General features: G+C 39.7%; 1 protein-coding gene across 6 annotated transcripts in view; it reads left to right on the plus strand.

Moving 5' to 3' along the window:
• Positions 1-22250, plus strand: part of CRB1 (crumbs cell polarity complex component 1) — a 114709-nt gene that overhangs the window by 43978 nt on the left and 48481 nt on the right. For all 6 annotated transcript variants that reach the window (XM_030033472.2, XM_030033476.2, XM_030033474.2 and 3 more), the window contains exons 4-5: positions 1804-1943; positions 3188-3370. In XM_030033472.2, the coding sequence (XP_029889332.1) occupies positions 1804-1943; positions 3188-3370 (323 nt within the window). The remainder of the gene's footprint in view (positions 1-1803; positions 1944-3187; positions 3371-22250) is intronic.

Below are 22250 nucleotides of genomic sequence, written 5' to 3' on the forward strand. Positions count from 1 at the left end.
TATTTAAACTCAACAATTGACAGAGGTGCCTTAGTTGGACCTATGGAACCTGGTGTGCACAGGCACAGAGGATACCTCTGCATGCTCCAAGCCTTTTTTCCATAGGAAACGTTTCCAGGACCTTCAATGCTCTTTCAATTGCATAGGAAAGAACGTCTGCACATATTGCTTTTGGCATATTGTGAGAACATCAAACAAGAAGCCCCCAAAATATTTTAGGTAGAGTATCTAAGAGTATCACTCTTAATAGAAAAGGCCATCTGCCTGCTCAGTCATAGCCTGCCCGCAAGCAAGGCACCCTCCAGAATCTCTGACGGTCAACAGCAATGTCAAACACTTAAAGATACCTGAGAAAGAGCCACACACGTGGGGTTTCACATTAAGCAGCGACTTGTGAATATTCCTCACTGCTCCGTGATTCTGGACCAAAGGGAAAAAAGAGTATGGGCTAAAGCAGGAAAAAATCTTTCACCACAAAGCTGAACAGCACCAAACTGAAGGCACATGGAGGAAATGTGTGAAAAACACAGCAGAAGAAAGAGACTTTTGTTTTGAGAACATACCCTGGAATGAAAATTATTTTTCTGATTCACATCTTCCTCATTACTTTTTATATCCTAAATTCAAACGCCACCTGGTCTAAGTCATCTCTGATTTTGATTTAAGAATAATCCATACACTACTAATAAACTGGCCTGCCAGAAGTTTCTGCTTATGTACACTTAAATAGTGCAGTAAAAAGTTTATGCTTTTTGGTCTTTTAGACTGCAGGAGCCAGTTGTTCTCTGATGTTCCCTTATGTTCAACAGTTTTGCTTTCTCTCCATATATTTAGTCCAAGTCTAAGACTTAGCTATTAAGCATAGAAACTATCAAATAAGTATACTTACCTCTTGTTCAGCAAGATTCCCCGTAATTTCAATTGTACAATAACCAGTGTATCATTTTAATGTAAAATAAAACAATATAAGAATAAATTTTTCTTTCTCATAATTATTATTAGACAAAGATCATCCAAGCATGGACATTTAACATAGTTATCTTGCAAAGGCCTGTCTTGTCTTATGACACATAGAAGTTGACCTTATACCTTATGACCTAAGCATAGGAGTTATATATTTTATAATAATTAGCTTGCCTGAAAAAAAAAATGCAAACAAAAACCCCCAGACATTACTGATTACCTGCACATTGTTCATTTATATATACTAGTTTGTTTACTTCTAAACCCGTAATAGTAACATTGCTATCAAAAGGAAGCTCGTATTACTGTTACTATGGGAACTACGCAAACAATTGACATTTTTGTTCTAACAATATTGTTTTCCATCAAAGAGAAAATATCACTTAGTCGAGAAACAGAAATTGTCTTCTTTTTTTTGCCAATTCAATTTCTACCAGTCCAAGAGAAAGGGATACTAACATACTTACTGCCTGTCTCCTTTTCATTTTGTGAATAATGTTAAGCCTACAAAAATTGCATTGGAAATGACAGAAACTTCTTTCTCCCAAAATTAAAAAAAGTAGAAAAAAAAATCAATAATTCTTAGAAGAAATGATCTGTCAAAACCAATTTGAATTCACAAGCAGGTTTTTTTCCCCAGACAAAACCACGTATTTCAGAAAAAGCTCATTGGTTCCCAATTTCTGCGGTTTCTCCTGGAGCACCAGATGGTGGTCTTGAGCCTGGACTCAACTATGCAAGCTGCTAGCCAAGGCTACACAAGAAGCCTGCGCAGGTTTGGGAACAAAGCCCAGATCTCCTGACTTGCAGCTAGAGTGAACATTGCATTCTGTGTTGCAGGTACAGCTGCAACTGTACCGGTACTGGATTTATGGGCCTACACTGTGAGACCTTAACTCCCTTATGCTGGTCACAACCATGCTACAATAATGGCACTTGCGAGGACAATGCTGACAATTACACATGCCACTGTTGGCCAGGTAAGCTCAAAGTTCTGCTATAAACACTCTCTTTCCTTGGGTAGTAGATAATGTCCTCATGTTTTTGCTGATACAATAAAAGGTTGAAGCTACGTAACCTTAAAAATACTCTATGGGCTCGTGTTTAGATGGGCTTCACTCATCATGAGTCAGAGCCCTATGGGTACGTTGCTCTCTTTCCCAGCTAAGGATTGATTTCCTTGCACAGCAGAAGTGGGCAAAACCAGAAAGTGCCAGTATTATGGACTCAAGACAGGAGATAAGTCAAAGCTGGGATCCATCTCCCAGTTCCTTAATCCTTCAACCCATGTGATACATGAATCACTGCTGCAGCCAACCCTTTTTTAGTCTTCATTAACATGACAATTAAACCAGTCTAAACCCTTACTTTTCAATGCAAAATGTTGTCTGTTTATGAGTAAAAATTAAACTACATGTTACACTGGGAAACTGATCTCCTTCATATCACCAGTGCAAGCTCTTCTGTCTAGCAGTGTAGGGTGAAACACCCTGGGCTGTGTCCTCCTCTACCAGCAATGCTTGCATATCCAGCCGTTTGCGAAAAGGCTCCCTCCCGGGGGACACAGACCCTGCACTCTTGAGAGACTTTGTGAATTTTTCAGCACACTGACTAGCTACAAGAAGTCTCTCTAGAAAGTTTAATGTCCGCGTCCTTACTGAGGACACACGAGCACTGTGCACTGTGATGAGTAAATGCCACAGTATCGTTGGACTACACGGTTCTCGGTGCATTAGAAATGGGAGAAATCGGGCAGAACCCTTAGCATTTTCCAGAAATTGGGGAATTCAGACTCCAGATCAAGCACGTTACAAACACCAAATCATTTATACTCCCTGCCCTCCTCTGTTGTAGGGAGGTGGTGCAAACGACAGGGAAAACTTCACACAAGCCGAGAGCCTATCTACACCACAATGCAGCTCCTTGTTATCCACATCAATCTCCACACTACTTCCCCCAAAACCCCACAGTCTGTACAGCACAGCACAGCTCAGCTCAGCTACCTAACGCAGAATAGCCATAGCAATATCCTGCTACTGAGCCCAGACAGAGCCGCAAGCAATCGTCCGCACCTCCGAGAAGCAGAGGAAGCCTTTTAGCACATGACAGAGCCTGAAACCAAGCGCATCTCATATTCGCAGTACATATACACAACAGCATTTCCCGGTCTGGAGTGAATACCTAGCACACCGATTAAATGCCTTCTCCTCACGGCTCTCCGCAGGCTACGCGGGTTCCCACTGCGAGGAGGACATCGGGGAGTGCAGCAGCAGCCCCTGCTTCCCCGGGGGCGACTGCGTGGAACGCTCCTGGGCCGGCCGCTACGGCAGCGTCCCAGGCCTGCCGCCGGCCTTCCGCTACGACGAGGCCGAGGGCTACATCTGCAGCTGTAAGCCAGGCTTTGCCGGTAAGACCCCTTCGGTGAGAGCCCGGGCTGTCGCGTGGGCCTGGCCGTGAGTAACGCCGTGCGACGGCCCGCGTTGTGAGGGGCCGCAGCGCAAAGGGTCCCTCTGGCGGCCACCGCGCGCGCGCTGCAGCCGCGGGTCGCGCGGAGCTGGGGCAGCAGGGGCAGCAGGCGCGCGCGGGCTGCGCGCGCGGGTGCCCCTGGCCGGGACGGGGCGGGGGGGGGGTGAAGCTCCTCCGCCACCTGGTCCGCCAAGCTTCGTCACTGACGACCGCGTTGGCCTGAATTACGCCATAAGCTTCGGTTAGCAGGTGTCTTATCATGAGTTTGAAATCCACTGTGCGCAGGTATTGTGTTACGTGAATGAAAACGATAAATAATAAGTGAGAGCGCGTTTTCATAAAGCAGCCGGGAAAAACCACTCCCAAGCTTGCGATGCTTCTGTCTATGCGCTCCTCAAGCGGTTCTACATAGCCGCACTGGGGACTGGCAGGAGTGCTTCCTCGCCCAAGCACAGGGCAACGTTTTGCATAAATGTGGCACTGTAAGCGTGTTGGTGGTATTCTACAGCTTAAATGAAAAATAATTTCAAGTTGTGTGCATAGCTGTGTTCTTAAGGGAAAAAACCTGTCAAAATTACAGATAACCATAATCCTAAAAAAGATGTGTTAAGATTTCCATTTAACACAGCCAGCAGTATTCAGCACAACCACAAACAAGTTGGGTTTGGATTGTACGCTTCTGGGTCTACAGTATTCTTCTATCAACTCCATTCTCTTGTACCTTCTGAAGGAAAAAATAATTAATAGCTGGATTAATTTAACCAGCCTTCACTTTTTCATTCTGTTCATCTCCTGAGCAGCTTATAAACTTCCCTGTGTCTCCCAGTGAGTTGCATGGCTGCTGTCTCCAACATAGCAAGTACAAAAGTATAAGGAGAGCACAACTTTCACTCTGAATTCCCAATTTATTTTTCTTCAAAGTGGCATTGAGACTTGTTTGCTTTTGTTCCATCCCTTCCCCTTAACTGCCCTTCCCTATCCTGTCACTACGTGTTGCTGTTGTTCTTTTGTTCTGCCTAAGAGAGTATAATATGAGGCTTCTACTAAGGCTTAGGTTATCCCCCAGGCTGTCCTAAGCACCCTTAACTCTTCACATGCCACTTCTTTGTCTTCGCTTCCTTCCAGCGAGGTCCAGCTCTCAAGTTTCTTTCCCTGCCCTAATTTAAAAACTTCTACACTCCGTAAGACGACCCAGAAGGTGTTCCTTTGTTTAATCACCCTCTATCCTCTCATTTACTTATCAGTTGCCCTCAGCTGTCTTGTTTGCCTGGGTCGTGATTCTGCTGGTTTCATTCACATGGAGGACTTTTACTCCCCAGGGAGTACAGGCAGACTCTACCTGGTCTGAAAAAATGGCTGAATCTAAGTAAATCTATTAATCTTAACTCAATTTTGTCAATAGCTAAGCTCCTCAATCACAATGCGGGATTATCCAAAGCATGACTGAGAGAAGTCTTAGAGACCCTGAAATTTCTGCTGACTTCATATGCAAATTACATTAATTTTTTTTAAACCTTAGGTAAGTTTAGCTATCCACATACCTGTTGGATGCTATATATTACTTTAATTAGAAAAAAACCCAAAACAGTTATTCTTACCAAAAAGTGTACCCAGATAGCTGGAGGCAGGAATAACATAATATTTAACAGGGATGGCTGTAAAAGCTGCATGTGAACTGTCATTCAGTAACATGCTGCAAAATAATGGCAAAACAAGGTTAATCTTGCTACTCTTGTCAGCTCCTTCCCTGCCTTTGTTTTTCAGCAGGACCTAAATTTTAAACTCTTCTTTTTCAGTGGCCTACGTGAGATACAACATTGTCATATTTTACATATGTAAATCGTTTACATATTTATTGAGAAAACAGCAGGATTGCTCTAACTGGCACCTAGCATCCTAGACTCCCAGGCTTCCTCACAACTTACAAGGGAAAAGAATATGGTGTAGTTTCACTAAAATACTATTGCATGATGGTGGAGCTAGATGGGTAGTAGGGATGAGCGTCATATCCAAACTTGCTTCTGCGTAATGTTCGGAGTTATAAAAATCTAGACGTTGTCAATTATTAAACTTTTATATGAGTAAGAATAGTTCTCTCTTAGTACCAACTGGATTGTGTACCTAATATGACACAGAACCACAAAATATTTCATCAAGTCTGGGAGAGTTCTACCCTAGAAACTTGACACAATGCATCTTCTGACAGCGATAAGTAATCTTCACTTCTGACAGCGATAAGTAATTTCTCCAATTATAGCCAAATTCATAATAAATAAACCACATGTTTTAATAGGACTTAAAGAAGATTTAGGATTAGAGTTGATAGCAGTAGTATGATTCCAGATAGCCAATGAATCCTTGATCAGGATCACTCAGTATATGGGTGCTTGCCTAATATATATGAACTAAGTCAACTGGAAAAAAGGTCAGATCCTTTCATCTGGGTATCAGAGCATTTCACTGACGGCCAAAGTCCTACATTTCTGCGGCTGCAAGCCAGGAGTTCTCCCAGCCTTAACACCCGAATGCGCTTTAGATATAAAGCCTCAGATTTGTATTGAAACGGAACAAAGATTTTCTTTAATAAATCAGATTCACTATTTTTATTATGCCTCTTTCCTCAGTAAAGCACTCACAGAACATTGTAGTCATACTTCACTGTCCAGGGTAATATGAAGAAATAATAATCCACATACGCTGCATTGCGAGGGCCTGATCCAAAAGGCATTGAAATCAATGGAAAGATGTCATTAAATTGAGGATAGTTGCGTTTTGCAACAAGCGGCCAATTTTGTAACAAGCATAAAATGGCATCTTTGAACTTGCTGGATAAGATTGCAGACAAATTACTGTAATTCAACTGAAAACCTGAGAATATCTACCTTTTGGACTACAGGTTTAGCCCCAAGGGCAGGAGATAATGGAGCCTAAACACATGCTTATGTCAGGATAAAATATTTCCCCACCCAGCTGGGAGAAAGGAATAAATATTATCTGGCAGTATCTTGTTATAGATAGTGATTGTTCAGGTGACTTGAAAAGTAGTCAGTAGTCCTACTAAAAGTCTTGGAAGGAACAAATCTGCAAACAAAATTATTTACACAATTTGATTCTTAAAAGTAAAAAATAAAAATCCCAGTCTGGAGACTTTATCTCCGCTAGAAACCCTTTGAAGCCATTGGATATATGTCTTATCCCAGATCCAAGATAGAAAATTTCTGCGCAGGTTCTATGATGAGTTAAACTTCTCCAGCTCCCTTTTAAATCAAAGGGTTCAGGGATACTCAGATTTCAAGAGGTCTCAGTACTTCTGCAGTAGCAAGCCCTAGATTTTTTATATTACCTTGGTCTTCTGGTCCCCTAGCACAACAGTACTTTTAATAGATTGGGCTTTCGTCTAAAAGGCTTGTGATTTGTTACTGCTAGCTAAAGGCAATAGTTACCTGAGAACTGTGTCCTTTCATACCGTGGATATATTGTATTGCTCTAGCACTGCACATTTTTTAAAAAGACTCTTACTTGAAAGGTTAAACTTTTCACGTTGTTCATGAAAACACATGGGAAAGGAGGAGGGCAGAGCTATGGATTTGGTGGTGACTTATTTCACCAGGTTGTAATAAACTTAACACCATGTCAAAATTAAAGACCTTCTCAACTTGCAAGGTCTATCAAGTGACACATTCCAGTGCTGAACTGAGCCCAAGGAGTGGTGAGTGTGCAAGGCAGGTGGGTCCTGCCCCTCGTGCCTCGAAAGCCATGCTGCCCATGGTCCCCAGGCGCGTGGGACGGTGCTGCTAGCAGGGATGAAGACCATCCATTTTGCTTCAGCAGAATGAGCGTAAGAGGAGCAGAGCCCACTAGCTCGTTTGTAGGCATGGTGCCTGCTGCCTGCTGATGTGCAGATGAGCACTGGCTTCTGAGGACCTTACCACTTCTGGTGTCTTGCTATTTGCTATGTGCCAGCTGTGCCACCAGCACTGCTGCTTGCTTTGGCATCATGAATTCCTAAGTGTTTTTTGGTCTTTTCGTTTATTTGTCTTGTTTTCTGTTTTTCCCTTTTAAATTTCCTTGGCCCTTTTCCCAGTCTGTTGGACTGCTGTGAGAGAAAATGATGTGATCAGACTGGTGTCATATGCATATTGAATTCCTGGCATATGCAAGGGGGAAAGAAACTGTCTCCTGGAGCCAGAAGATGAGGCAGATAAATGGCCAGTGCGGGAGAGTGCTGAACACTCAACTAGCTAAGGAAAACCTCAACCCAGATACTGAACTGTGAACATCATGGGACCGATGCTTAAAAACTGAATCATTTGGACTCTCATTCTGCACTTAAGCCAGGGTGAAAGAAACACAGAAGCACGCAGGGCATCGGGCTTTCATTTCCCTGCACATCTTTAGATGCGGCTATAGGCAGACCACCCAGCAGACAACAGGGGAGACTATGTCTCAGCCAGCTGTACTCCTCTCCCTCCCTTGGCCTGTCACAGTATTATACAGACATGAATATTATTTGTGAGTAATGGGTAGGATAGTAGGCACATTATCACTAGCTTGGGAAGCTTAAAATACATACATATATTTTTGGTTTCTTTATCCCTTCTTAACCATCAGTACAATGATCACGGAGCTGCCATCTTTCTTACATATATAAAGTGATGTGAGTCTTACAAAAATCAAATCAAGCAGATGATTGCAAGCAGCAAGACAGCATTCTCATCTTGTCCTCAAACTCCAAATTTTATTTTTTCCTTTATTTCCTCATCTGTCCTTGAGCAGTTCACACCACGGTAGTCAATCATTCCTCCATTACACCAGGTTAATTCACTTATTTTCTCTTGATTCTGAGACCTTAGAAGAAGACAAAACTGTTCAAGGAAAGAATAAGGATAAAAAAAAGAGGAGATACAGAGAGAAAAGACAATTTTTAAATTAAGAAGATTTCAAGGGCACTGCTCATCTTTTCAGTGAGACTCAGGCTTCTCCTGCAGGCAAGGCAGGCACTCAAGTTCAAAATTAACAGGTCTGGAGGTATTGTTAGCTAAGTATTATTCCCATAAAAGCAAAGGTTCGAGAAGGAAAATGCTGCTACTACCAAGCACCCATTCAAGGTTAGCTGGTTTAAGGCGAAATTCCAAATACAAGTACTACACATGTGAATCGCTGAAAAACAGAACTAGGGCTTGATGTATATATACAGGCTTCTTACCACTCTGAACTGCAGAGAGGCTGTAACGGGGATGCAAACAAACATACATCTTTTCTACCTAAATTTGATTAACAATCAGTACAGGATCCCTTTTACACTGTTAGACTGCTGTGAAAGGTTCCCTTACAAAATCAACTTTGTGGTGCTGGGCAGTTGTGCAGCAAAACATGAAAAAGTGTCACTATTTTCTGAGCGTGGGAAAGAAGTTACTGCTTTGCTAGAGATATTTCTCCAGTGCTGCCCTATCTCCATTTCAGACTCTGTGATCTCCATATATTCCTCTGTTCAACACAGGATGCCCTCAGGGCCTGGCAGGCACTTGCTCTGTAAAAATCCTACACAAAAAAAAGACAATTAGCACTTTAAAAGTACTTTTTCCATCTCTGCTAAAGCCTCTGATCTTGAAAGAATATTTGGACAGGCTTTTAATGATTCTATCTGCTAATACTATTTAACATTTCTTCAACCCGTAGTATCCTGGTAAGGAGATGTTCACATTGTCATCAGAATTGGTTCCTTCTCAGTTTTCCCCTCCTCCTCTACTTTTGTCACAGAGTTCTTCCTTTTCCTCTTTTTTCTTAATTTTTGGAACTGGTCATGATATTCTCTTTGAATGACAGAGTGTATCCTTTAGCCCTGGCCTGTGGACTACTCCAAGGAAAGAGGCGGACAGCTTTGCAAACGGTTTCAGACTCCAAGAATGCAGCATGCTCACTAGTTTCTTGCTTGTCTCTTTATTCACTATTGATCAAACTGCTTTCTTTGCAATAAGCACTAATCAATTCTCACAAGCTTAGCTCCCAGACCAAACTCATCGTTAGGTTAGTCTAATTAGTCTTTCTCTGGATAGTACCCCAGAAGGAAAGCTGAGGTTGAACTCACAGTTCGCACACTCTGTACAATAATAGCCATATGAAGGAAGCATGCCTCAGAACATTGATGGCAGCACTGAAATTAGGCTATATCTGGAGAAATTTATGAATTTGCCATTCCTTTACCAGTTTCCATTATAGAACTCATAGGACATTTCTATTTCATTTCTAGTGCAGGAAGTACTCCTCTTCAACAACTGTAAGAAATACCATTTAGTGCAAGAAAGTGTTAATTTTTACATTCTTCAGCCATATAAATCACCAGAGCAGCTAAGAATGACTTGTGTTATTCATGACAGCTCTTTTTATAACAGCCTGTATCTTGAGATACTTTATGAAAGCCTAATAGCATTTTTTGCAAAAATTAATCTTCTTGTGACTTAACTTGCCCCCCTGCATGGCAGCAGATTGCAAGAGCTATTGTTTAAATGCACCGACTCTAGTTGTAATGGTTACCTAGTGTTTATCACTGGTTAAAGAATTCTGATTCAGTGGGAGACACTTCAGAAAACAGCAGCATGTATCTGTAAGTGATATTGATACCACCTGATAATCCTTCTGTATTTACCACAGTGTTCTGCAGGTTGGGTTTTGCCTCACTGAAGTCTGAACATTTCATGAATACAAGCAAATTCAGTCATATATCATTACTGTAAAGTACATAAGTGTTATCCCCACTTCAGAAAAACAGAAAAAAAGGCTAAGGTCCAATAAGATCATAAGGTATGACATTACCTTATGAACAGTGGAGTCTCACAACAACCCATGGAGGATGTATTTGTACATCATTACCAGATCCAGTTACCATGTTTAATGTGCTCCAAGTAGAGACTGAAATAGTTTCAGATCTTAGGTACAAAATATGAACCTAGCATGGGTGCTAACTATGCAGAGAACTCCTTTTAATGAAAAGAAATTCAGCTTTATTGAAACTTCAGCTTGTCCCTATTATTCCTATTGTACAAGGGGACCTTTTGACAGAAGAGTATTTTTACTGGCAATGATGATCTATGTTAAAATTTTGTAAAAGCTGAACCATGATCATTAAGAAAGGACCCCTTGAGCTTTTCATGACAATGCTTTACAGAATTAACCCCCAGAACTGACAATTTGTTTGCAACTCTGAGAATGATATTTAGGCCCCAGATATACCTATGTATGTTTTTTCATGAGAAATATGTATTACACGAGAAATTTCTCTCCTTTTCTTGTTGCAAGTTGCACTGGAAATGCAAAGAGATCACAGCCATCACTTCTGCATTATACGGCACCAAAAGAATGCACAAATGTCAAGATGTTTGGGTTTATTTCTGAATCAGAAATACATGAAATTAAAACACTAGAAAGCATCTACCAATATTATTTCAGAACATGTATAGAGTTCTATGCTTTAAAATTTGACAGCTGACCCATCATTACTATGATCTATTTTCTCTAGTTACACTGATATGTTAAGTTGTATAATGTAGTCCGACGTGATTGACAGAGCCTGCAAGCAGTGGATATTTTGAATCTGTCACATCTCTCTGTGTTGAACAGTGTTGCACATAAACACTTTTTAGCATGAAAAGCTTTTTTTTCTTGAAGGGAGGGAGGAGGGGATGAATGGCTTTTAGTCCATAAGCTCCCAGATCTTGCAACACACAGACAGATAATGTCCTTAGATTTAAGGTATCTGTAAGTCCAGTACCTGGCAGAAAGTGCTTTAAAAAAAAAAAAAAAAAAAAAAAAATTTAAAAAAAGGGCAAAAAAAGAGGCAGTTGTATATTATTTGGCAGCAGGAATAACGCTTTTCAAGCACCTGTTATTTTCTTGACAATCATTCCTGGTGGGTCATTCCGTCATATGATTGACTACTTGTTAAAACTAGTCTAAATCTCTAGTAAGAATTTTCCTTCTGGGGCCGTCTTCAGGCTCTGCCTACTTACCTTTTTGATTTCTTTCTTGATACTGTGAATAAACCTTTCCTAGCCTTTTTAATTGGCATACTTCAGATATTTATAGTCTCCCACAATCCAGTTTTGCCACCTCTTGGCTGAGTTTATGAATTCACTCAGTTCCATCTTTCCCTATTGAACAATCTCTTTGGCCTTTTCATTTCGTGCTTGCTTTGGCCCAGCCCAGCAACAAGTTACGCGCCTGGAACCAAACATAGGACACTTTTTGCCCTACTTTTCCTGTTGTTGAAAAACCAGTAATCTTCATTTCCCTAATATAAACAGAAACTGCTGTGTATCTCCTGATATACATCCCAATGCTAGTTCTGTGTGTCTAGTACACCCTGGCACTACAGATAATCCTATACGTTTCCTAAAGAGACGCATTTCTTGCATATACTCATACATCCAATGGCAAAGACAACCACTAATGAAAGTAGAGATTAAAGTGTGGTCTAAGTGATAACCATGCAGAAACCCTGGTAAAATCAAAGGTATTGCACATACTAAACTGACAGAACTTTGCTTGTCTTCTTAAGAAGGTGATTGCCCATCTCAGGAGCTACTTTACAGCATATGCTTTTTAGCATTGTATTGTACAGGCCTACATCGTTCTGGTTGAATTACAGTCAAATTGCAAAGTCAAGTAGATGCACAACTTTTCCCCGAACAGAAATGAACTTTCTTTAAATCTAGACACTGTACAGTTTTCACTAATCTGGAGAAAATGCTTAACAAGTAGACACTAAAGAGAAGACCTGTGCTGTGGGACTAAAACATTTTACTTCCTCAATACATTCTAATTTATGGAATATTTCAGGTCAGATGTCAAGCGATAAACAAAATGACCCAGTTTAATAGTTCAATGTTTTACTCAACAGATGATTTTGAAAACAGCTTTAATAATCTCACCATTGTGAACCCCATTAAAATCCAGTTTATTGGAAATACAATAAATTATACAACCGAACATTTAAGAGGCATTACTCCTCTTTTCCCCCATCACAGAGGAACTCAGGAGTGACATTGGAGAAGCTGGAGTTCAGTCAGAAATAGCACATGGGCAAGTAGTTCTGAACCGTATGTATGTATATATAAATGCATGTACACACACACACATGCGCTAATACACATATATATATACATATATATGTAAACATATACATAACAGCTGCTTCAGAGTATTTTATTTCTCTGCTTATAGAAAGCCTTTCTTTGATCACTAATTAAAAAGGTCCACAACTTTAATCTTTTTTATTTTGAAGTGCAGTTTTCTGGCTGGATTGTTTTGTGGTAAGAATGAAAGATTTGTCTTCATTCCTTTCTGCAAGATTAGCAGCATGCCATGTGTATGCTTGTTAATGAGCAGAGTTTATGTTGGTCTTAATTACTAATTAATTATTTTAATTGCATTGCTTCTGACAGTGGGAAATGTGTGATGTTTGCATGCCAGTCCTGGGTATATTTGTTATGAAAGCGATATTGGCCTATAGTCAGATAAAAAGTCAAGATGCATGAGTAAACTTATTTAAGATTAAAGTATGCAGACTGCTATTATCTTGCTAAGGCATCAAATATAAATGGCACAGTGTCATTCATCACTTCATTCTTGTAGAGGTTATGGTTTTTATATAGCTTAGCTACTCTGTTTTCATGCTCGCAGATTTTTACATGCTTTTGAAATGCCATTTCTCACATATAAAGATCCCCAAATAACCCACAGCAGTGGGATGGCATTCTCATTCACCCTTGGTGAAGGGCTTTACTTGGTAAACTGCTATTTGTATTACCCCCCAGAAAGGTATAAGCTGCCCTAATATGTGAAAATATGCAATTTGTTTGAACTAGCATCAGCATTTTGGTACCAGCAGAGCTCTGAGAGATCTAAGAGCTCTTAGAGAACCAAGAAAGTTCTCTCTACTCCTTCTGTACCTATTAGCCAGTAGAGGGAGCACGAAATACTGCCTATATGTGGCATCTGCTGCTTATTAGCAAAATCTAGTTTTAGCTGATATTTCAACACAGTCATTAGAGCCTGATCTGGAAGATGCTATTTCTCAAAGACTTCACGATGACCACCGTTTGCTAGTCCAAATTCTTAACATCAATTTTTAGCTTTTGCACCAACAGTTTGATCAGCAGAATTTTCCATGTGGAGTTCAGGGATGTTGGTCTTCTGACAGTCACGCAAAGTCAACTCAGGGCTGTAAGAGCTACGGAAAAAACAAGCACTACAGTTTTAAGTACAGAAGCATAGTTTGATGACCCAGATCAGGGCTATTCCTAGTTAAAATCTGTTAGCACCTTGGAGGCTTGGCTTTCACACGAGAAGAACAACATAATTTTCCATCCCAAAGTATTGGGTTTTACTGATTACACCAGTGGCCTTGCTGATGGAGCTATGGGGTTGCAAGGAGGCAGAGCTAAAGGCTAAGCACCCACAATGAATTTTGCACCCTTGCTTGACAAAAAATATGTGTTTGACCCAAGCATTGTGCAAAATATTAATGTTTTCCTCTTGATCCTTAAAATACCAGCACAGTACTATTTCAGACCCTTACGTAAGGTTCCCATAATGCCAGTGGCATAAATGACATCAGTTTTTAAAGCATAAAAGGCACTTCATCTAGGCTTAAAAATGTCAGTAGTAATTACAAACTTTGTTTTCAAGTATAATCAATTCTTTATTTATGGTGTGAAATGTTTTTTACCCTTTTGAACTTTCACTGTTCTAAGCCAAGCAATATTGCTGGCATGTTCCTTTAAAAATAATTGCTTCTGGACTGAGAAATTGAATGTCAAATTCCAACTTGATGTAAATTAAATGGGTTACATTAATAGTCTGGCCTGTGGTAGAAGTGAGTGTTTCAATTCTGGGTTTGACTTCAGGACATGACCTCTTGATCACATAGGTCAGCACAGATGGGAAATATTGAAGAGGTACCCTAGGTTGACATGGGGAAGAAAGTGCCTTGTACTGATGTATCACAAACTGTCTGATCCATTAAACAGAAGCAATGTCAGACTCCACAGAGAATAAAGCTTAGTTGTCATAGGTCATTATGCTCTTCCAAAAAAAAAGGAGTTGGAAGGAAAATCACAATGATGGAAATCCTCAGGGCTGTCATGTACACATAATCTTCTAAACCTTCCTGAATTAACGCTGCCAAGCCTATATACAGGGGGGATGAAGTAAAGAATCCTTCTTAACTTTTACAGTACAAGTATGTCTCAAATTTCCCACCTGTACTTGTTATAAAGGATTATTTAACAACATACAACATTTTAAATTTAAAAGCAGAATATCTGTACAGCTGAGCCTCACATTTACATGATTAGGTCCCAAGAAGAATTGCATGCATGAGAACAATCATGGTCAGAAGATCAGGCAATACAGAGTTCTTCAAGGGAAAGGAACAGGTGAATTGGGGAGAAGTTTAAATGTGTTGTTTTTCTTTGAAATGCTATGTCCTGCTGTCGTGGTTTAACTGCCTTTAAAATTTACTTTCATCTCAACTTCTGAGCAACCCCAGCTCTCTCAGCCTCTCCTCATGGCAGCCCTTTGCTGGACCTGCTCCAGTACGTCCACTTCTTTCTTGTACCTGGGGAGCCCAGACCTGGATTTGATGTGGTCTCACCAGTGCTGAGTAGAAGTGAAGCCACCTCCCTTGACGTGCTGGCAACACGCTTCCTAATACAGCCCAGGAGGCTATTGGCCCTCTTTGCTGCAAGGGCACACTGCTGGCTCACGTCCAACTTGTTCACCAGCATGGCAAAACTGCTTTCCAGCCGGCTGCGTACTGGTGGATGGGGTAATTTGTCCTCAGATGCAGGGCTTTGCAAATCCCTTTGCAGAACTTCATGAGGTTCCTGAAGATTGCCTGTTTCTCCAGCCTGTTGAGGTCCCTCTGAATGGAGGCACAACTCTCTGGTGTGTAAAGAACTCTTCCCAATTTTGTATACACATATATATGTATACATATATACAATTCCAATTTTAATCGTCAATAAATAAAAAAACCCTCACTTCAATGCTTTTGCTAGATTGGACTCAGGAGTTTTATAGTTTGCTGGCAATTAATGATCACTGTTGAGTCCCAGGTCTAAGGTCTTCTCAAGGACATAAAGAGTATGTTTGGACACTGAGTAATAAAAATAAGCTGGTAAAGTGAGCACCAAAATTAATTTTATGTGATATACTACATAAAAACTCTTATATGAATTGTTCCCTGTAGCAGCTAGCTCTTAATTATTCAGTGTTGGCTAATAGGAGGAACAAGTGATAAAGCCTAGTATTTTTATGTCTTCTTATTTGCACTATTTGAAATAAACTCTGAGGTGACTACAGGTAAGGCTCAACTTGCTTCTGTTTAGGTACCCAGACTGATTTTTTCAGGTGCAAGGAGAGTTTCAAAGAAGTTAAGCTCACCTTTTACTGATCACTTGGCTGCTGATCCCTTTTAAAAAAATATTTGAATTAACTTAGAAAAGGACTTCTGCTGATTGTGTAGAGAACTTGATTAAGTAAAGCACACGCTTTCCCTTGCTGACAATGATCAATACACAGTCTCAGAGAGAAGAAAAAAACCCTAGTATGGACAGCTAATTTATGCTGATAATTAACCACTAGAAATAGATTCAGTGGATCTGATTGAGATTGCTCTCCCACCGCTGTAATTCTTCGAGTCTGGCTGTGGTAACAACACGACACTATTACAGAGAATCATAATGATCAATACAATTATGGCTGTAGTCATGGTCCTATAGGCACTATTTTTTCTTAACAAAGAGGGTTCAGAATCTGTTATTAGGCCTGTTTGTGAGGCCAGAACATCATGGTAAATCACTACCTATACTAACAAAGAAAACTATTTAAATGCTGTACTGTGAACACATTCTGCACAGCTACAGAAGTTAACTGTAGCACATAAAGACATACAAAACCTAGATTTTATCTAGCTAAATCACATACCCATAGTATGACCCAGGAAATTCCCCAATAAAGCAGCCAGCAGACCATGGCAAGCACACACAATCTCAGCTGAAGTCCATGCTATCCCATTGCCATTGGGATTGTTATGCGACCTAGCAACAGTGAAGCTAGTTTGGGTCTCAGGCTTCCCAGCTTCAAGATGGGTTAAGCATATGAAACCTTGAATAAACAAAGCCATTGTTTAGATGAGTTTTCACTCAATTGCAAGAGAACTAATATTGCAGGTGATGAGAGACATGAACACCACTGTTGAAGTGAAAAGAGGTATGATCTTCTGCCATTCCCATTAATACAGAACTGGACTGAAAGATCACAGTCCAAAGTCTAAGCATGTGCATCCACATCTGCTCTATAGGAAGTCACAGCTATTTACACAGGAAAGAAAACATACATCAGATAGAGTAACTGCCTTACAAAAAAATTTTAGAAGTGGATAGTTCAGGGTAAATGACTTGTTTTTCTGTATCTAATGCGATATTAAATTGTGTAGAAATATATACTGTAGGAATAGAGAAGTGTAATTATACACAGCATAAACAGAGATCATATTCATGCTATTTATACAGCTATGCTATGCACAGCTCAAAATACAGGCAGCATAAACATGTTATGTATGTTCACACATTCATATTTTATATTTTTCTATTCTCAGGTCTCCATTCTCAGTTAAGCTCTATAGGCCCTATTAAAACTATGATTTTCTAGCCTACTGGCTTTTTCAGTTTGTTTCAATATGGACTGACAATGAAGTTATGTAAATACAGTCACTTTTGTATGTTGTGGAGATTCACACTGGTTTTAACAAAATGAGAAAATCTTGCAAATGACTGAAATTTTTCAAAGCACCATTTCCAGGGCAGAAGCCATTTCACACTAGACAGCACAGTGGCTGTGCTTGCCTACCTCAGTTAAAACAAATAGGAAGCAGCCAACAAGAGACAAAGTAGAAAATCCCTTTTAGGGGAGGCTAGACACAGCATACATTTCTCAATGGATATGTTCATCAACAGCAAGCACTCTTTTAAAGCCCTTAAGTGTTTGTAGGAGTACAAAATTAATTTGTTTTCCAGCTCCAAAGTTAATCATATGCTCCAAACAGATTTTCAAGTCAATGAAACATGACCTTGTATGATCTAATTAAACAACTCAAAGGTATTGGTTGTTTTAAGATCCCTCTGGATATACTTCAGTTCAAATGCACACACATCATCTGTATGTACAAGCTCATAAATCTACAAAAATGCAAATCAGATCATTAATGCTTTGAATTTGACAGTCTTACCACAGTTTTCTAAAAAGTAAAACATGAAAAATTCCTGAATTATATATCCTCTTTTTACATCTTAAAGAACACAAAAAAAATGTACTGGAAGTAGAACACCAGATATCTTTCTTTGGCTTCCAAATATCAGGTCCATAATCAGGTATAACCTAATCAAATTCTCTGAAACCCACTCTTCCAATTTCTTCTCTGGATGATGTCCTGACCCTTTGAGTGAAGCATTTGACCAGATGATAACCTTCGAAGGTCCCTCTCAATCTAAATTTTTCTATGATTCTATCTTAATTCTCTACATTTTGTGAAATGACTTCTCTGCTCCAATGCACATGACTATTTAATTAGAAAAATTCGATGACTGTTTTTTTCTCATTTTTTTTCAGTCTTTTGTCTTTGGCATTGCTCCTGTGATTTCCTTTCTCCACTCCCAATTTTAGCTCAGACCTCTGTGTAGACCTTATCTCTGATCTTCAGTCTTTCTAAGCATCCCTCACATTTCCTATATAGATTAATGGTCATACACATACACACTTACTACCCATATATGCCTGTGTGTCTAACAAGAACGCTGTCTCAAATGCCAACACAAGTATCTTTGGGTGTACCATTGATTGTACCAGGTATTTCCATTTCCTTTTTCCCCATTCACATTTTTCTCTACTTTTTAATCTCTTTAATTTCCAAAATCTTACCTGCTCTTTTCTCTTCTTTCTTAATGGTAACCTTCATAAATCACCCTTCTCCACTTTAAACTGTCACACCCTGTAATTGTGCTCTCCCTCCTCTCATCGACTCTTCCTAGCTCATATCAATGATGTGGCCATAGCTACAGACACGTTCGTGCAGCCAGAAAACCCACTCAGGGATGCTGCCTGGGAAAACTTGGCTGCCACCGTTTGATTTTCTTTCTTACCTCCATCAGTCAAATGCAACAGCAGCTGCCTCTTTTACCTATATATAAAGCTGACTGTAGAAGTAGGGAAATGAAAGGAAAATGAGTGCCATGCAGGGACATATTTCTTTACCAAGTTTTTCTTTACTCCAGATTCAGACCCTAATCCTACAATTGGATCCACATGGCTGGCTGTGTTAATCGAAATATGGGACGAAGGTGTAGGCTACAAGCAACAGTTTTGCCATGCTGCCCTTCTAGGACATGGCCCCTTGCCATTCACAGGCTCTATGTGCCTGACCTCTGGCTGTGCCACTCACGCAACTTTGCCTAAGGAGCACTCACAGTCTGCAGAGCAGGGTTATGAAAAAGGCTGGCTGATCTACCCAGAAGCTGAAGCCAATGCTTAACTCTGTCGGCTGTTTCCAATATTTATAAAATAAAATAAACACACCAGATCTCACTAAACAACTAATCACCTACAGAATGTACATGATTTGCTTTTCTTTTTTTTTTTTTTTCAAATGAAAACTATTTTAGGTGTGACAAAACATGTGAAACAAGTGGAAAAACATTTCCAAGTACTTTGCTCTCAGAAAAAGTTTAATGATTGAAGAGATTAAGGTATCGGGGGGGTTTACTACCTTAAAAAAACCATTTTTACTGAAAATTCAAACTAGTCTATGAAGCTTCAGGCCAGCAACATTTAAAAAGATTGAGTTACAGCATGCCATTCTGAATGTAGCACATTATGAATTCCATATCCCTCAGCTAGAGTGACATATTTAATCATTAAGCCAAGTCACTCAACTCTATTTCTATTTTAATTTTTTTTCCTAGCCAGTATTAACTTTATATGTACATTTCAAATGGCAAGAGGAAAAATAGCAGAATAGTGAATTTGTCTGCAATAAAGGAATAACTAGCAAGGTCTTACAACTTCACAAAATTAGAGTTCTGTGTGAAAGGTATCATGTGCAAATTAGCCCAATGTTAGCAAATGCTTATTATCCTACTGTTTTAAAGTCTCCAGTTTTCCATGTGCTCCAGCTCTGCCCTGTATTCTGTCCTTCATTTTACATGAGCTTTTCCTGTTAAGACAGCAACAAAAATTGCCATACTAGATCAGATCACTGGTCACATTAAGTTCAATATCCAATACAAGCCAGTTCTTTACTGAAGAAAAATAGGAGGAAAAAAAAAAATCCATTAAAATATACCTCACTGGCTCTACACTGATGTACGTAAGAGTAAAACCTGCTTCCTGACCTCCATGACAACTGATTTATGCCCAGAAGCATGAGTTTTAATTACAATGACATAGAGATGGTCAATTTATTTTCTTGTGCTTACTCACTCATGAGCGTGCGTTTCCTCCTTCCAGCAAAAAGTAATTATCTCTTTGCAATTATCAGCACAGATGTGGCAAAGTTAGAATTTTCATGATTGTCTGGTAAGACCTGGAGCCATGAAGAATATATGCTCTGCCAGATCTTTCTGCTGGCCTCAGGATTAATGAGTCCCTTGAAAAAAATTGTTTCTGCCTGACGCAGGATTTTGTAACAGACATTTCCAAAACTGTAAAATATGGGTGGAGGAAGCGTTATTGCAAAGTCTTTGTCTTCATCTTCCATAAAGCATATTCCAAAGGGTATGCTACAATTTGAGTTTCTCCAAGGTTTACTCCTACTTGCAATTTATAGCTATATGTGTATAGATACATATATGCGCATGTATAGTTTGACACATCTACAGCTCAGTTGCTGGGAATTATTTTATTCAAGGAAGTAATAGAAATATGGAAAAAATGGAATGGGAAGGGACAACGATGCAGGTATCATTTGGGCTATCTCTGTGTCTAAGATAGGATCAGCTGACTCGTGTCACACTGCACTTCTGTCTCTAACCTATTTTTAAGGATCCAAAATAGACCTTATGGCTCCCAGTGGATATCTTATGCCAAGGCTTTGTTGCCTTGTTATCATTAGAAATATTTTCCTAAAGTTTGACTTGGATCTTCCTCGGTGCAGGTCAAACCCATGACTTCCTCACTTGTTTACTATGGTCTCAGGGAGCAGCATGCTCTCTTTTTTTGTACTGAAAGACTGTTGCTGTGTCCCGTTTCCTCTGCTTGTCTTTTGACTGAACAGCCCTACTTTTTTAGTCTCTCCTCACAAGCCATATTTTCTAGACCTGTGATTATTCTCATTGTTCTCCTCTGAATTCTTTCCAATTGATCCAAATCTTCCTTGCAGTGCAGAACTAAAAGTGAACTCAGTATTCCAGCTAAGACATTACCAATGCTTTGTAAACTGGAACTATTGTTCCACCTGATTGCTGGTTATTCTGGCCTGAGACTACAGAAACTGAATGAGTCCTTCCAGAATTGAATCCAATATTTTTCACACCATTTCACCAACTTGTTATGTTCACCTATAAGGGTAATTTTGTCTTTAACACACTCAAAAGTTTCACTTAACCCTGCTTTATCAGACAACTTAATAAGCAAACCTTCTGTACCATAATCCACATCTTTTATGAAAACACTGACCAGAGCAAACCCAGGACAATCCCAAACCATAATCAATAGAGCCTCCCAGTTTGACAGGGAACCTCTGCAAATTACTTTCTGGGCAGGATTACACAAGTTTTATACCCACTTTATGGTGGTTTCACATAGATTTTTCTCCTTGGTTTGTATATGAAAATGTTATTAAAGACAGTATCAAACCCTTACCGTAATTAGAGTAACTACTACCTTCTGTAACCCACTTGTACTTGACAGGTTTGTTCGAAACACCCACTAGCGGTTCTGACATGGCTTCAGGCAGTTTGCTAAATATCCTGTTATGAAGTTCCTCTGTCTTGGAGTGTCATCAACTCCATGTTTTCACTGAGCTGTAATAGTGTATGCCTATCCCAACTTGTTGACAGTGTGTATGTTCGTAATCTTACCTCAGAACATCTATCAGGGTCATATTCCCAAAAGTCTGACAATTACCAAGAACCTCCAATTTTTTCTTGATATTTTCAAAATAAAAATGCATATTAAACTTCAAGCTGTAGCACAAGACATCTGATATGCACTACTAATAAAGTACCTGCATACTAACTTACCAATATGAACTTTATTTTGTTTAAAGGTTCCTTACTTACCTTTCAAATAGTCTGGATGACATTCTTACCCCATGGTATTTGAATTTATTATAGGAAAAATCACTCAGTGCCTGTATCAGAGGCTGGAAGGAGAAGCAGTCTTCTGAGCATCGCCATAAAAGCAATGGTGAACTGTAGAGTAAATGAATCCAAAACTGCATCCTGCGTATGAGTCTTTTGGTGAACCTAGGAACAAATTGGACACAAGGTCAGGAATTTCCTAATTAATGAATAAATGAGTTGAGGGAGAAGAAGGAATTGAAAAACACGTTTGCCAAAAATCAGCATTTTCCTGGGGACAGACTGGGAGAGACTTCAGGATCCATTGTTGAAGTTTTAAAATGGGAAACTGCCAAAACAAAGATCTGAATCCACAGTTTGCCATATGCCAGCTGGATGGTATAAATGCCAACCCACTCTCTTGCTTTACAATTATTTCACTAATTACACAAAGAGATATTGCTCTAGCAATATTTTAAGCAATTC

Source organism: Aquila chrysaetos, chromosome 12 (genome assembly GCF_900496995.4).
Source record: "Aquila chrysaetos chrysaetos chromosome 12, bAquChr1.4, whole genome shotgun sequence".
NCBI classification, from domain to species: Eukaryota; Metazoa; Chordata; class Aves; order Accipitriformes; family Accipitridae; genus Aquila; species Aquila chrysaetos.